The sequence below is a fragment of the Callithrix jacchus genome, chromosome 7 (genome assembly GCF_049354715.1).
Source record: "Callithrix jacchus isolate 240 chromosome 7, calJac240_pri, whole genome shotgun sequence".
Classification (NCBI taxonomy): domain Eukaryota; kingdom Metazoa; phylum Chordata; class Mammalia; order Primates; family Cebidae; genus Callithrix; species Callithrix jacchus.
The window spans coordinates 152,965,333-152,980,943 of NC_133508.1; the positions used below are offsets into that span (position 1 = coordinate 152,965,333).

The following is a 15,611-nucleotide window of genomic DNA, read 5'->3' on the forward strand; positions in this document are numbered from 1 at the left end:
CATCTAACCTTTTTTCTAGTTTCTTCACATTGGGTTAGCACATGTTCTTTTAGCTCTGAGAAGTTTGTTATTACCCACCTTCTGAAGCCTGTTTCTGTCAATTCATCAGATTCATTCTCCACCCATCTTTGATCCCTTGAGGAGTTGTGATCCCTTGGAGGAGGAGAGGCATTCTGGTTTTGGGTGTTTTTATCCTTTCTGTGCTGGTTTCTTCCCATCTTTGTGGATTTATCTACCTGGGTAATGCAGCCTTTCTCTCTGGCTGCCCTTAGCATTTTTTAGTTGGTGACTTTCACATGGGGTCTCTGAGTAGACGTCCTTTTTGTTGATGTTGAAACTATTTCTTTCTGTTTCTTAGTTTTCCTTCTAACAGTCAGGCCCCTCTGCTGCAGGACTGCTGGAGGTCCACTCCAGACCCTGCTTGCCTGGGGATCACCTGCAGGGGCTGCGGAACAGTTAGGGTTGCTGCTGGTTTCTTATTCTGTTATCTTTGTTCCAGAAGGGTACCTGCCAGGTATAGGCCTGAGCTCTCCTTTATGAGGTGTCTCTTTGGGTATACAGGGTTTGGGGAGCTGCTTAAGGAGACAGTCTGTCCCTTCTAGGAGATCAAGTGCTGTGCAGGGAGCTCTGTTGTTACATGCAGAGCTGCTGGGCAGGTATCTTTAAGTCTGCTGCAGTGGACCTCATAACCACCTCTTTTCCTGGGTGCTCTGACCTAGGGAGGTTGGCTTTTTTTTTATAAGTTCTGTTGTGCTGCTGCCTTTTTTCAGAGATGCCCTGCCCTATACAGAGTATTCTAGTCACAGTCTGCCAGCAGAGGCATTGCTGAGCTGATGCAGGCTCTGCCCACCTGCTGTGTGAACTGCCTTGGTATCACTGGACTGCCTTGGTAGTGGTGGACACACTTTCCCCCACTGATCTGGACCATCCTGGGTCCAGCTGCACTTGCTGTGAAACTCCCAATCCAGAGTGTTTCAGATTGCTTGTTTTGTGGGGGTGGTACCCGCCGAGCCAGATCGCCTAGCTCCCTCTTTCTCAGCCTTCTGCTTTTCAGTTGAATTGGTGGCTCTGTCTCCCAGGTATTCCAGGCATCAGTTGAAATGGCTGCCCAGAGTTGTGTGAGTTTCTATGCACCAACCTGTGACACCAGCCGTGCTGAAAACTAGTGGTGCTTTTAGGCCCAGGAATCTCCTGGTCTGTGGGCAGTGAAAACTCGTTTGGAAATGCACTGATCACTCACCGTCTGCATTGTTCTTGCTGGGAACTGCACTCTGTAGCTTTTCATATTCAGCCATCTTGGATCCTCCCCACCTCCTTTTTTGCTTTTGCTTTCTCCCTCAACCTCTCTCTTCCCCACTCCACACATATGAATCCCCCTCTGCTAACTTCTGTTCTCTTTAGGTAACCCTCAACAAGAACCTAGGGTGTAAGCTTTCTTATTTTTCTCCATGACAGATAGAGATAGTTATAATGTGTTTAGTAGTTTGTTATATTTTTACACATATATGCATATACACAGGATTTTCTGGTTAGGGTTAAATTACAAACACAGGATAATATGTATACTTTTCAGAGTCTTGCTTTACTTATTATCATGGAAATCTCTCTAAAACATGGTAAATCTCTCTGAACATCTGGTATGGTTGTAGGTTTTTTTTAGTGGCTGTATAATATTTCATGGATGTCTAATAATTCACTATTTCTCTATTGAAAGGTATGATAGATCTTTGATCACTTATATCTAATCTTCTCTTCCCCCAGGCATATGAGAAGATTATGCCTCCCTCTCTCCTTGGTGATACTATGTTTCAGCAAATGAATTTTAGGTAGAAGTGATGCATGTTAATTACTTCTGTGGTCTGAGACCCTCTATCACACTCTTCTTCTGTTGTAACAATTTGTGGTATTATAGATAACAAAGTCTCTGTCATCCTCAGTTCCTGAAGTGAAAATTGCATGAAACACAGTTCCCTCATTAACTCATCTTGGTTATGTAGTATGAGTAAGAAATAAGAGGTTCAGATGTTAAGCCCCTTAGAGTTTAGATTGTTATTGCTGGCATAATCTGTTGTATCCTAACTGATATAATGGGAATTCTGTTTCTCTGTTTTGCATGAACAGTGCTAATGTTAGTGTTTTTATTTCTATAGAATAAATACCCAATTTTGGAATTCATGGGTTTATGGTAATATATTCTTAAAATTTTTGTAGATGTTGCCTAGGAGTGACAGTAAATATAAAACCACTGGTATGGAAATATGTGTTAAATGTATAAATCATTAAGTAAGTAAAAGTTGAAAATATATTCTACAACAAGATATATTCTACACAATGTCCTTATAAAACTACTAAAAAAGTGACATAAATTGTATTGAAAATTGTCTAATTCAGTGATTTGCAACTTATTTTTAAATTTTTAAAAACGATTCCTGTTGTTTGTTTGATATGGATGTCTGCAGATAAAAGAACCCTCTGTATGAACTATGATTTGTCAAAGAAAATGCATCAATTTTTTCCCAATGACTTCTTGTAAATCAGTAGCTTTTAAATGTCTCAGTAAGTAGAGAATTGCTTTTTTTCTACTAACAGTATTGTTCATAGTGCTGAATTTTTTCAGCTTTTACTAAATTAACAACTTTTATAGTAAAAATTTTCTAGCCACAATAGTACCTGATATTTTTATATAATCTGTTTTATATAATCAGCTAACTCACAAATATAGTTTATTAGATTATCATATTTAATTAAGTCAAAACTAACTCTTCAGGCCAGACTACAGATGATGTGATGTGTCACTTAACAGTATGGGGTTGTTTGGCTACTTGAGTTTGTAAGGCTAGCTGTGCTATTTCAGTTCTGAATAACCTTGCTGTGGCTCGGCTTTCTCGTCTGGAAAGTGCGATGATTATGATAACTAGAGGGAATGAGTTAATACACATTTTGAAAAGCGCCTAGCACAAATCAAGTGTTAAGTGTTATCCTTCATTTTTATAAAATTGATGTTGTTAGTGCCCATGAAAGGTGGTCCTTCAGTGGGTTTTAATGAATTTGATTCAATATATAAAACTGAAAATTCAACAGACAGTGAAATAGGAGGACTGGTGCTCCAGAAGTTCCCTAGCTACGAATGAGTCCTCTGTGTTCTCTCCATCCTCAGAAACCTCTTTCCTATACTGGAAGGACCTGCAATGTCAGTAGAACCCATATTACCAGATTAGTGTCTTTTTTTTTTTTTATGTCTTAAAGTAGCCATTATTATCACCTACTTGCTTCTCTCAGGTTCTTTAAAAATGGAAGTACAGAGCCCAGCACTGTCCCAGCCACTCCAGAGGCTGAGGTGGGAGGATCACCTGAGCCCAGGGGTTTGAGGCCAGCCTGGGTAACATAATGGAAACTTCATCTCTAAAAAAACACAACATGAATATTGGCATACCTGGAGGATTGGTTTCAGGACCCTCTCTGTTCCCTGCTGATATACCAAAAATCCATGCCCCATAGTTCACCCTGCAAAACCCATGTATACAACAAGTCTCCATATATGTCGTTGTTGCATGGGATACGAAAACCCACGAGTTATATTTTTTCTTTTTCTTTGTTTTTGAGATGGAGTCTCACTCTGTCACCCAGGATGGAGTGCTGTGGTGCAGTTTCAGCTCACTGCAACCTCTGCCTCCTGGGTTCAAGCAATTCTCCTAGCTCAGCCTCCCAAGTAGCTAGGATTAGAAGCATTTGCCACCATGCCTGGCTAGTTTTTATATTTTTAGTAGAGACAGGATTTTGCCCTGACCTCAGGTGATCTGCTTGCCTTGGCCTCCCAAAAAGTTAGGATTATAGGTGTGTGCCACTATGCCTGGCCGAATTACGTATTTTCAATCCATGTTTGGTTGGAAAAAATCTGCCTATAAAGGGACCCATACAGTTCAAATCTATGTTGTCAAAGATCAACTGTAGATTGGAGGCTGTAGTTTCCACAAATAGACACGTGAGAGCTACCACAGGGAGCTCTGCCCAGTGATAGGTAGCCAAGTATATGACATGCCAGATGAGCATGACGGGATGGCCCACCTACTTTCTTGGCCCGTCATACTCATTGTCATGTCATGGACCTTGAGATCCATGTTTGGGTCTCAAGATTCAATAAAAGTTTATGAATGTGGCATGGTCTGGTCCTTCAGATACCTTGTGGAAGGGAGCAGTCAGTAATGAGATTTTGGTACAGTGAATTTGTATCCTGCAACTATGATAAAGTCAATGTATTAGGGTTGTCTAGAGGGGCAGAATGAATAGGATAGATGTATATATAAAGGGGAGGCTACTAAGGAGTATTGACTCATACGGTCACAGGTGAGGTCTCACAATAGGCCATCTGCAAGCTAAGGAGCCAGAAAGCCAGTCTATGTCTCAAAACTGAAGACCCTGGAGTCTGATATTTGAGGGCAGGAAGCATCCAGCATGGGAGAAAGATGTAGGCCGGAAAACTAAACCAGTCTAGCCTTTTCACATTCTTCTGCCTGCTTTCATTTTGGCTGTACTTGGAGCTGATTAGATTGTGCCCACCTAGACTGAGGGTGGGTCTTCCTTTCTCAGTCCACTGACTTAGATGTTAATTCCTTTGGCAACACCCTCACAGACACACCCGGGAATAGTACTTGGCATCCTTCAATCCAATCATGTTGACAATTTTTTTTTTTTTTTTTGAGACAGGTCTTGCTCTGTTGCCTAGGCTAGACTGCAGTGGTGTGATCTCAGCTTACTGCAACATCTGCCACTTGGGTTCAAGCGATTCTCCTGTCTCAGCCTACTGTGTAGCTGGGACCACAGGTGCATGCCACCATGCCCAGCTAATTTTCTATTTTTAGTAGAGACAGGGTTTTGCCATGTTGGTCAGGCTGGTCTCGAACTCATGACCTCCAGTGATCTGCCTGCTTCAGCCTCCCAAAGTGCTGGGATTATAGGCCTGAGCCACCATGCCCAGCCTGGCACTCAATATTAACTATCACAAGTCAACCTCTTGTCAACTTGAACCCATACACATCTCCTGAAATCACACATAATCTTCAAATAAAGACAATAATAATAAGGTCACAATTACATCTAACATAATACAACTATCTTTTATACAATGGGAAATGCACAATCCCCAACCCAAATGATATTACATAAAGTTAATACTTAAATGCTAATATGAAGTCAATAAATCTTATGTCACCTGATAAAGGAAAATGGAAATAAAATGAAGATATTTTCTTAGTGCAAGTGTAAACATGCACAAACATGTTCTTAACAGAAGAAAGAGGAAATACTCATGACAATTACAGTCATCATTTCTGCAACTGGTCACATGGCCATAGCTGGTGCTGATGACTACTTTCTTCTACTACCCATGCTGTATTCCCTTTGATTTCAGTAAGCACCTCAGCTGATCATGGTTCTTTCCTGGTGGAATTACACAAACCTTCATCTCTGAAGGGTCTGGGCCATTTGTAGTCCTGCCCAGATTGGGCTGTTGTAGTTTCCCGTTGGCCTTAATCACAGAGCATAATACTAAGAGATGCCCTAAGGGATCTCCTGTATGCCAGACATACTCCTCCTTACCTCCACTGTGGAGTAGTAGACTGATCTCATCTTGATAGTTAGGGTCAGTCACCTCAGCCAGCACTGTAACTCCCTTCTCAGCCTGTTGACTTGAAGGTCAGAGGAACCCAAACTATTTAGGTGGCAATCTTAACTTCCAGTTTAATGGAATCGTTGTTGTGTCTCCTGGTGGCAGCATTCCTCCCTCTGGAACTAAGACTTCTAGGCCAGAAGAACATAAAGTTGTGAGAACAGGAAGAAAAATTTTGCTAGTGGTTCAGTAGGGGTGATGTTGAGTGGTGCCACTTTCACTTCCACCCCTTGATTTCTGGACCCATGAATCCTGGCTGTTATCCAGCACCATATATTGAATGGTGATTCAGAGCATACATAGTCTTCTGGAGAACTTTGCCCCAGCCCTGCAAAGTATTGTTACCCAGTTGGTATTATAATTGTGACTTCACAAAGACCATCCCACCTATTATATCAATCCAGCTGCTTAGAGATGATGGTGAACATGGTAAGGCCAGTGAATTCCATGAGCATGAGCTCACTGCTGCACTTCTTTAGCCACAAATGGAGTGTCTTGGTCAGAGGCAATGCTGTGTGGAATACCATGATGGTGGACAAGTCATTCCGTGTATCCATGGATGGTAGTCTTGGCCGAAGCATTGTGTGCAGAACAGGCAAACCCATATCCAGGGTAAGTGTCTATTCTAGTGAGGACAAACCTCTGCCCTCTCCATAACAGAAGATGTCCAATATAATCAACCTGCCACCAAGTAGCTGGCTGATCACCCCAAGGAATGTTGCCATATCAAGGGCTCAGTGTTGGTCTCTGGTGCTGGCAAATTGGGCACTCAGCAGTGGTTGTAGCCAGGTCAGCCTTGGTGAATGGAAGTCATATTGCTGAGCCCATGCATAACCTTCATCCCTTCCCCCATGGCCTCTTTGTTCATGGGCTCATTGGGCAAAGACGGGTTGCTGGGGAAAGAGGCTGAGTGGTGTCCACAGAGAGTCATCCTATCACTGATTATTAAAATCCCCTCTTTTGAGGTTACTGGTTGGTGAGCACTCACATGGGATACAAATATCTTCACAATCTTTGACCACTCAGAGAGGTCCCTCCACATACCTCTTCCCCAAATTTCTTTGTCACCAATTTTTCAGTCATGCTTCTTCCAAGTCTCTGACCAACCAGCCAAACCATTGGCAACAGCCCATGAATCTATATGTAATTGCATGTCTGGCCATTTCACCTTCCATGCAAAGTGCACAATCAGGTGCACTGCTCAAAGTTCTCCCCACCAGAAAGATTTCCCTTCATCCCTGTCTTTCAGGGATGTCCTGAAAAGGGGCTGCAGTGCTGCAGCTGTCCACTTTCGAGTGTTTCCTACATATCATGCAGAACCATCTGTGAACTAGGCCCTAGTCTTCTCTTCCTCTGTCAACTGGTCATAGGGAACTCCCCATGAGGCCATTGGTGCAGGCTGCTGGAGAGAAGGCAGGTGGCAGGAGTGGAGACCATGGGCATTTGAACTGTTTCCTCATGCAACTTACTTGTGCCTTCAGGACCTGCTCAAGCCCGATCACATATATACCACTTCCATTTGATGATGGAACACTGCTGTGCACTACCCAATCTGTGGCTAGATGGGTAATACAACAGAGTTCATGATAGGCAGTTGAGGTCACATAGTGACTTGATGACCCATAGTCAAACGTTCCGTTTCCACCAAAGCCCAGTAACGGGCCAACAGCTGTCTCTCAAAAGGAGAGTAGTTATCTGCAGAAGATGACAGGGCCTTGCTTCAAAATCCTAGAGGCCTCTTCTGTGAGTCACCTCTGAAGGCCTGCCACAGGCTCCACACAGCGTCCCTATCTGCCACTGACACCTCAGTCATCACTGGATCTGCTGCATCATATGGCCCAGGTGGCAGAGCAGCCTGGACCTGTTGTGGAGCCTTCTCCTGTTCTGGACCCCACTCAGAACTGGTAGCCGTTTAAGTCCCTCAGTAAGTGGGCCAGAATAACACACTCAGATGAAGAAGGCGTTGCCTCCAAAATCTGAATAGGCTCACTAGGCACTGTGCCTCATTCTTAGTTGTAGGAGGGGCCAACTGCAGCAACTTATCCTTCACCTTGGAAGGAATATCTTGGCAGGTTCCACACCATCGAACCCCTAGAAATTTTACAGAGGTAGAAATTTCCTGAATTTTACTCGGATTTATTTCTCATCCTCTGGCATGCAAACCTCTCACCAATAAGTCCATTGTGTTTACTACTTCTTGTCCACTGGATCCAATCAGCCCAATGTCATCCAATCATGCATCTTCCAAGTCCAAATGTAATGGACCGGTGTGATGTCTTGCGGAATGGAAAAATTACCAAGGCCTCTGAACAAGATTGTGACACAAAGCTGGAGAGCTGATATGCCCCTGAGGTAGAACAGTAAAGGTATATTTCTGGCCTTGCCAGGTGAAGGCAGATTGCTTCTAGTGGGGCTGATTGACAGGAATGCACAAAAAGGCATTTGCCAAGTCAATGTCTGCATATCAGGCACCAGGAGATACGTTGTTTTGCTCAAGCAATGAAACCACATCTGGTACAGCAGCTGCATTTGGAGTCACCATTCGGTTAAGCTCACAATAGTCCACTGTCATTCTCCAAGATTTATCTGCCTTCTGCACAGGCCAAATAGGAGAGCTGAGCAGGGATATGGTGGGAAACACCACCCCTGTGTCTTTCATGTCCTTGATGGTGAAACTAATCTCCACAATTCCTCCAGGAATGCAATATGGTTTTTGACTTACTATTTTCCTAGGTAGAGGGAGCTCTAATGGCTTCCATTTGGCCCTTACCACCATTATAGCCCTCACCCTACCAGTTAGGGAGTCAGTGTGGGGGTTCTGCCAGCTGCTAAGTATGTCTATGCCAATTATGCATCCTGGCACTGGGGAAATGACCACAGGATGAGTCCAGGGACCCACTGCACCCACTGTAAGTCAGACCTGAGCTAAAACGACATTCACTGCTTGAGTTTTTTAATTTATGTAAGCAGAAATCTGGGGAACAGGCAAGGGAATGGATATTAAAGGTGTGGAATAATGGTGAAAGGAACACAGAATTGAATCAAGCTGAATTTATTGATCTGAGCTCACTAAGCAGGAACTCTGCATTTAATGTTGCAGCTTGGGGAATTGAAAAAAGGTTCTAATAGTTTATTTGCTTGGTTAGATGAAATATGGATTAAAAGAAAGCCCACTGTGAGCAGCTGGAAATGTCTGATCTCTTTTGGTTTAATGTAGAGGAAGGGATCCAAAGGCTTAAGGCGATTGGGATGCTGGAGTAGATTGGTCACTTTAGATCCCCTCATCTCATCTGGGAGGGTTCAGAAGATATACATACACCCTTGAACAATACTTTGTATAACAGATTTGTGAGAGAAGCACTTGCATCCTTGAAGAGCTCTGTAATTGCTCCTGTCTGTGTGCCCGATCTTACAGTAGGAACAGCAGTCATTCAACTACAAAATTTAAATGCAATGAGAACAATTGGATCCCAAGGTGGCAGGAACCAAGTAGCAGCAGTCAACCACCAAAGGCAAGGCGGATGTAGCTACCATAATGGACAGCAGAGGCAAAGCAGCAATCAGAAGTCTGACACATGCAGACTATTGGCTAACTAATCATGGTGTAGCTAGAAGTGAAATTTATAGGAAGTCTACTGCATCCTTACTTAATTTATATAAGCAGAAAATTTCCAGATTGAATGGACAAAAGACTAATATGAATTATAAAACAGAGAATCACAGCCCCTCAATCAGTTTCCAGAATTGAATCAGTTTACAGACCCAGAACCCCTTGAATGATGGATGGGGAGGCCAGGTCCCCTTGAGGAAGGACCCCACTATACTACCAACAATTTATGCTGTTAATCTTTCTCCCATTCTTCCCCAAGGAAACCTTCAGCCTTTTAGCAGGGTAACTGTGCATTGGGAAAAGGAAATGATCAGACCTGCTGGGGACTGCTGAACACTGGGTCTGAGCTGACATTGATTCTAGGGGACCAAGGCATCATTGTGGTCCTCCAGTTAAAATAGTGACTTATGGAGGTCAGCTAATAAATGAAGTGAATTAAATGTCTTTTCTTCATAAATTACTCACTTTCAGATCGTTCTTCCTAGCAGTGTGAGAATGGAGTAATACAGAAAATTGGTACCAGAAGAGTGGGACACTGCTATAAAGATACCTGAAAATGCAGAAGTGACGTTGGAACTGGGTAATAGGGAGAGGCTGGAACAGTTTGGAAGGCTCAGAAGAAGACAGGAAGATATGTGAAAGCTTGGAACTTCCTAGCGACTTGGAGAATGCTTTTGACCAAAATGCTGAGAGTGATATGGACAATGAAGCCCAGGTTGAGGGTGTGAAGTGAAGACGAGGAATTTCAGATGAGGAACTTACTAGGAACTGACGTAAAGGTCACTCTTGCTATGCTTTAGCAAAGATGCTGGCAGCATTTTCCCCCTGCCCTAGAGAACCATGGAAATTTGAATTCAAGATAGATAATTTAGAGTATCTGGTAGAAGTTTCTAAGAAGCAAAGCCTTGAAGATGTGGCCTGGATGCTCCTTTGCGTAAAGAAAGAGATGGTCTGAAATGGAAACTTATATTTAAAAGGGAAGCAGAACATAAAAGTTTGGAAAATTTGTAGTCTGACCATGTGGTAGAAAAGAAAAATCCATTTTGTGGAAAGGTATTCAAGCTCACGCTGGCTGTAGAAATCTGAATAAGTAAAGAGGAGCTGAATGTTAATAGCCAAAACCATGGGGAAACGTCTCCAGGGCATTTCAGAGACCTTTGAGGTAACCCCTCCTATCACCCCCAAAGGCCTCGAAGGGAAAAATGGTTTCCTGGGCAAGGCACAAGACCCTTCTGCTCTGTGCAGTCTCAGGATATGGTGCCCTGTATCCCAGCATTCCAGCTCCAGCCATGGCTAAAAGGGGCCAAGGTACAGCTCAGGCTATTGCTTCAGAGAGTGAAAGCCCCAAGCCTTGGTGACTTCCATGTGGTGTTGCAGGGGCAGAGCCCTCATGAAGAACCTCTATTAGAGCCATGTGGAAAGAAAATGTAGGATCAGAGCCCTCAAAGAGTCTTCACTGGGACACTGCATAGTGGAGTAGTGAGAAGAGGGCCACCGTTCTCCAGACCCCAGGATGGTAGATCCACCGACAGCTTGCACCATGTGCCTGGAAAAGCTGCAGGCACTCAGTGCCAGCCATGCAGAGCCACAGGGTGCAGCTGCCCAAGGCCATGGGCGCCCACCCCTTGCTTGCATCAGTGTGCCCTGGATGTGAGACATGAATTCAAAGGAGATTATCTCAGAGTTTAAGATTTAATGACTGCCCTGCTGGGTTTCAGACTTCGATGGGGCATGTAGCCCATTTATTTTGGCCAATTTCTCCCTTTTGGAATGGGAACATTTACCCAATGCCTGCACCCCCAACGTTTCTTGAAGTAACTAACTTGTTTTTTATTTTACAAGCTCATGGGTGGAAGGGACTTGCCTTGTCTCAGATGAAACTTTGGACATGGAATTTCAAGTGAATGCTGGGATGAGTTAAGACTTTGGGGAACTGTTGGGAAGGCATGATTGGTTTTGAAATGTGAGCAAGACATGTGATTTGGGAGGGACCAGGGTTGGAATAATATGGTTTGGATTTATGTCCCCACCCAAATCTCATGTTGAAGTGAAGGAGGAACCTAGCGGGAGGTAATTGGATCTTGGGGACAGAATTCCCCCTTGCTGTTCTCATGATAGTAAGTTCTCACAAGATCTGATTGATGGTTTAATAGTGTATGGTACTTACCTCTCCTCTTTCTCTCTCTCTCTTTCTCTGCTGCCACCATGTGAAGAAAGTCCTCGCTTCCCCTTCATCTTCTGCCATGATTGTGGGTTTCATGAGGGCTTTCAGTCATGCTTTCCTGTACAGTCTGTAGAACTGTGAGTCAAACCTCTTTTCTTCACAGATTACCCAGTCTCAGGTAGTTTTTTCTAGCAGCATGAGAACAGACTAATATATAGTGTAAGAAACTTACAGCAATATACTTCTATTTCTTATTCCTATCCTCTCTTTTATTTTTGAGAATTTACTTCTACAAACCCCACAATAATTATTTTGTTTTAAGCTGTCAATTGTCTTTTTAAGAAAATTGATGTAAATTTACCCAAGAAAATTAAGCATTAAAATGAAGAGCTCAGTGGCATTTAATATATTCACAATTATGCAACCACCTCTCTCTTGTTCCAAAACATTTTTATCACCCCGAAAGAAAACCCTGTACTCATTAAGCTGTTATTTTCATTCCCTACTCTTTCCAGCCTCTGATAACCACCAGTCAGCTTTTTGTCTCCATGCATTTACCAATTATGTATATGTCATATGAATGCACTCATCCAATATGTGACATTTTATGTCTGGCTTCTTTCACTTCAGTCATTTTTCGCCAATATTAAAAATGATAACAATTTTATTTTCTCACATATTTACTCATCTCTTCATTGAATAGTATCAAATTTTCTCCTGTTTATTTTTTTTTCTCAAAGAACCTCCTTTAACATTTCCTGTAATACAGATCTGCTGGTGATGCATTCTGTCCTCTTGGTTCTAATTTTAAAGTATTTAATTTGCCTTCATTGTTAAAAGCTTTTTTTTTTGGTGGGAAATTGCATTTCTAGGTTGACAGATTTTTTTTCTTTTAACACTTTAAGTGGGGATTTTCTATTGAATTCTGGATTGCATAGTTTCTAATGCGAGGTTTTCTGTAATTCTTACCTCTGTTTGTCTATACTTAATGTGTTATTTTTCTCTAGTTGCCTTTAAGATTCTTCTTAACAATAACTGTCAGCCAGGTGCTTATGATAATTTGGAATAGTTTTTCGTTTGTATAAATGTTAGTTTTGTTTCAAGGGCATGTTTCATACTGATGAAATCTGGACTTTTAGTGTAACCATCACTCAAAGAGTAAATGGCCTCCAGTTTCCATTCATGTTCCTGAAAAGGACATGACATCGTTCTTTTTTATGGCTGCATATTATTCCATTGTTTATATGCACCACATTTTCTTTATTCAATCTACCATTGATGGACATTTAGCTTGATACAATGTCTTTGCTATTGTGAATAGTGCTGCAATCAATATACATATGCATGTGACTATATGGTAAAGCAATTTATATTCTATTGGGTATGTATCCAGTAATAGGATTGCTGGGTGGAATGGTAGCTCTGCTCTTAGCTCTATGAGGAATTGCCACACTGCTTTACCCAAAGGTTGAACTGATTTACACTCTTATCAACAGTGAATAAGCATTCCCTTTTCTCTGTTATTTTTTACTTTTCTTTTTTTCTTTCTTTCATTCTTTTTTTTTTTTTTTTTTGAGACAGGGCGTCACTCTGTCACCCAGGCTAGAATGCAGTGGTGCTTACTACACCCTCCACCTCCCAGGCTCAAGAAATTCTTCCACTTCAGCCTCCTGAGTAACTGGCACTTTAGACACATGCCACCACACCTGGCTATTTTTTTTTTAACTTTTTGTAGAGATAATGTTTCATTATATTGCCCAGGCTGGTCTCAAACTCTTGGGCTCAAGCAATCTCCTTGCCTTGGCCTCCCAGAGTGCTTGGATTACAGACATGAGGCACCAACTTTTTAATAATAGCCATTCTGATTGGTGTGAGATGGTATTGTAGCTTTGATTTGCATTTCTCTAATGATCAGTGACTTTGAACCTTTTTCATAGACTTGTTGGCTGCATGTATGTCTTCTTTTAAAAAGTGTCTGTTCATGTCTTTTGCCCACTTTTCAAGGGTTTTTTCCTTTTAAACTTGTTGCTCATAGATGCCAAATGTTAGACCTTTGTCACATGCATAGTTTGCAAATATTTTCTCACATTCTGTAGATTGTCTGTTTATTCTGTTGATAGTTTATTTTGCCATATAGAAGCTCTCAAGTTTAATTAGACCCCATTCCTCAATTTTTGCTTTTGTTGCAATTGCTTTTGATATCTCCATCATGAAATATTTGCCAGTTTCTACGCCCAGAATGGCATTGCCTAGGTTGTTTTTCTGGGTTTTTATAGTTTTACATTTAAGTCTTTAATCCATCTTCAGTTGATTTTTGTATATGGCATAAGGAAAAAAATCAGTTTTAATCTTCTGCATACGGCTAGCCTGCTATCCCAGCAACATGTATGGAATAGGGAGTCCTTTCACTCTTGCTTGTTTTTGTTAGCTCTGTCACAGATCAGATGGTTGTAAGTGTGCAGCCTCATTTCCGGGGCTTCTGTTCTGTCCCACTGGCCTATGTGTCTGTTTTGGCACCAGGACTATGCTGTTTTGGTTACTGTAGCCCTGTAGCATAGTTTGAAGTTGGGTAATGTGATGCCTTCAGCTTTGCTATTTTTGCTTAGAATTGCCTTGGCTATTTGAGCATTTTTTTGGTTACATACACATTTTAAAATAGTTTTTTCTAGTTCATTGAAGAATATGATTGGTAGTTTGATACCAATAGCATTGAATCTGTAAATTGCTTTGGGCAGTAGGGCAATTTCAATGATATTGATTTTTTTTCCCCTCAGAACGTGCCACATTAGGTATTGATTTTTTTCTATTCATGAGCATGGACTGTTTTTCCATTTGTTTGTGTTGCCTTTGATTACTTTGAGCAATATTTTGTAATTCTCATTGTAGAGATCTTTTACCTCCGTCATCACATATGTTATTAATTTTGTTGCAATTGTGAATGAGATTGCATTCTTGGTATGGTTCTCAGCTTGGCTATTGTTGGTATATAGGTATACTAGTGAGTTTTGTACATTGATCTTGTATCTTGATACTTTGCTGAAGTTAGATCAAGAAGCTTTTGGACAAAGACTATGGGGTTTGCTAGATATAGAATTATGCTGTTAGCAAACAGAGATAGTTGGACTTTCTCTCCTCCTGCCTGGATTTTTTTATTTATTTCTCTTGCCTGATTTCTTTGGTTAGGACTTCCAATACTATGTTGAATAGGAGTGGTGAGAGAAGGCATCCTTGTCTTATGCTGGTTTTTAAGGGGAATGCTTCCAGCTTTGGCCCATTCAGTATGACATTGGCTGTGGGTTTGCCATGGATGGCTTTTATTATTTTGAAGTATGTTCCTTCAATATCTAGTTTATTGAGAGTTTTTAACATGAAAAGATATTGAATTTTATCAAAAGCCTTTTCTTCATCTATTGAGACAATTATGTTATGTTTAGGTAATGAATCACGTTTGTTGATTTGCATATATTAAACCAACTTGCTTGTATCCCAGGGATAAAGCCTACTTGATTGTGGTGGATTAGCTGTGTGATACGCTGGTGGATTCAGTTAGCAAGTATTTTGTTGAGGATTTTTGCATCAGTGTTCATCAAGGATATTGGCCTGAAGTTTCTATTTTATTTTATTTTTATTTTTATTTTTATGGTGTGTCTTTGCCAGGTTTTGGTATCAGGATGATGCTGACATCATAGAATGAGTTGGGAAAAGATATTCAGGTCCTGAACTCAACATTAGACCAAATGGATCTGATAGGCCTCTACAGAACTTTCTACTCAAAACAACACAATATACATTCTTCTAACTGCCACGTGGCATGTACTCTACAATCAACCATTAAACAACCTGATCCTGAATAATTTGGGGATAAATAATGAAATTAAGGCAAGAATCAATAAATCATTTCAAACTAATGAGAACAAAGATACAACACACCAGAATGTCTGGGACACCACTAATGCAGTGTTAAGAGGGAAATTTCTAGCACTACATGCCCATTTGAAACACTTTGATTGATCTCAGATTAACAACCTAACATCACAACTGAAAGAACTAGATAAGAAAGAGCAAACAAATCCCAAGACTAGCAGAAGACAAGAAATAACCAACATCAGAGCTGAACTGAAGGAGATTGAGACACAAAAAAAAATTCAAAGGATTAGAAATCCAGGAGTTGG

General features: G+C 41.4%; 1 protein-coding gene and 1 long non-coding RNA gene across 2 annotated transcripts in view; one reads left to right on the forward strand and one right to left on the reverse strand.

Moving 5' to 3' along the window:
* The window catches only part of LOC118143100 (uncharacterized), a 45,547-nt gene extending 39,583 nt beyond the window's left edge, over positions 1 to 5,964 (reverse strand). The window contains exon 1 of the long non-coding RNA XR_004727271.3: positions 5,596 to 5,964. This is a non-coding gene — a long non-coding RNA (uncharacterized LOC118143100). The remainder of the gene's footprint in view (positions 1 to 5,595) is intronic.
* Positions 5,965 to 6,081: 117 nt separating this feature from the next.
* Positions 6,082 to 15,611, forward strand: part of TSHB (thyroid stimulating hormone subunit beta) — a 42,775-nt gene continuing 33,245 nt past the window's right edge. The window contains exon 1 of the mRNA XM_035252548.3: positions 6,082 to 6,277. Within this exon, the coding sequence (XP_035108439.1) occupies positions 6,225 to 6,277 (53 nt within the window). The 5' untranslated portion in view covers positions 6,082 to 6,224. The remainder of the gene's footprint in view (positions 6,278 to 15,611) is intronic.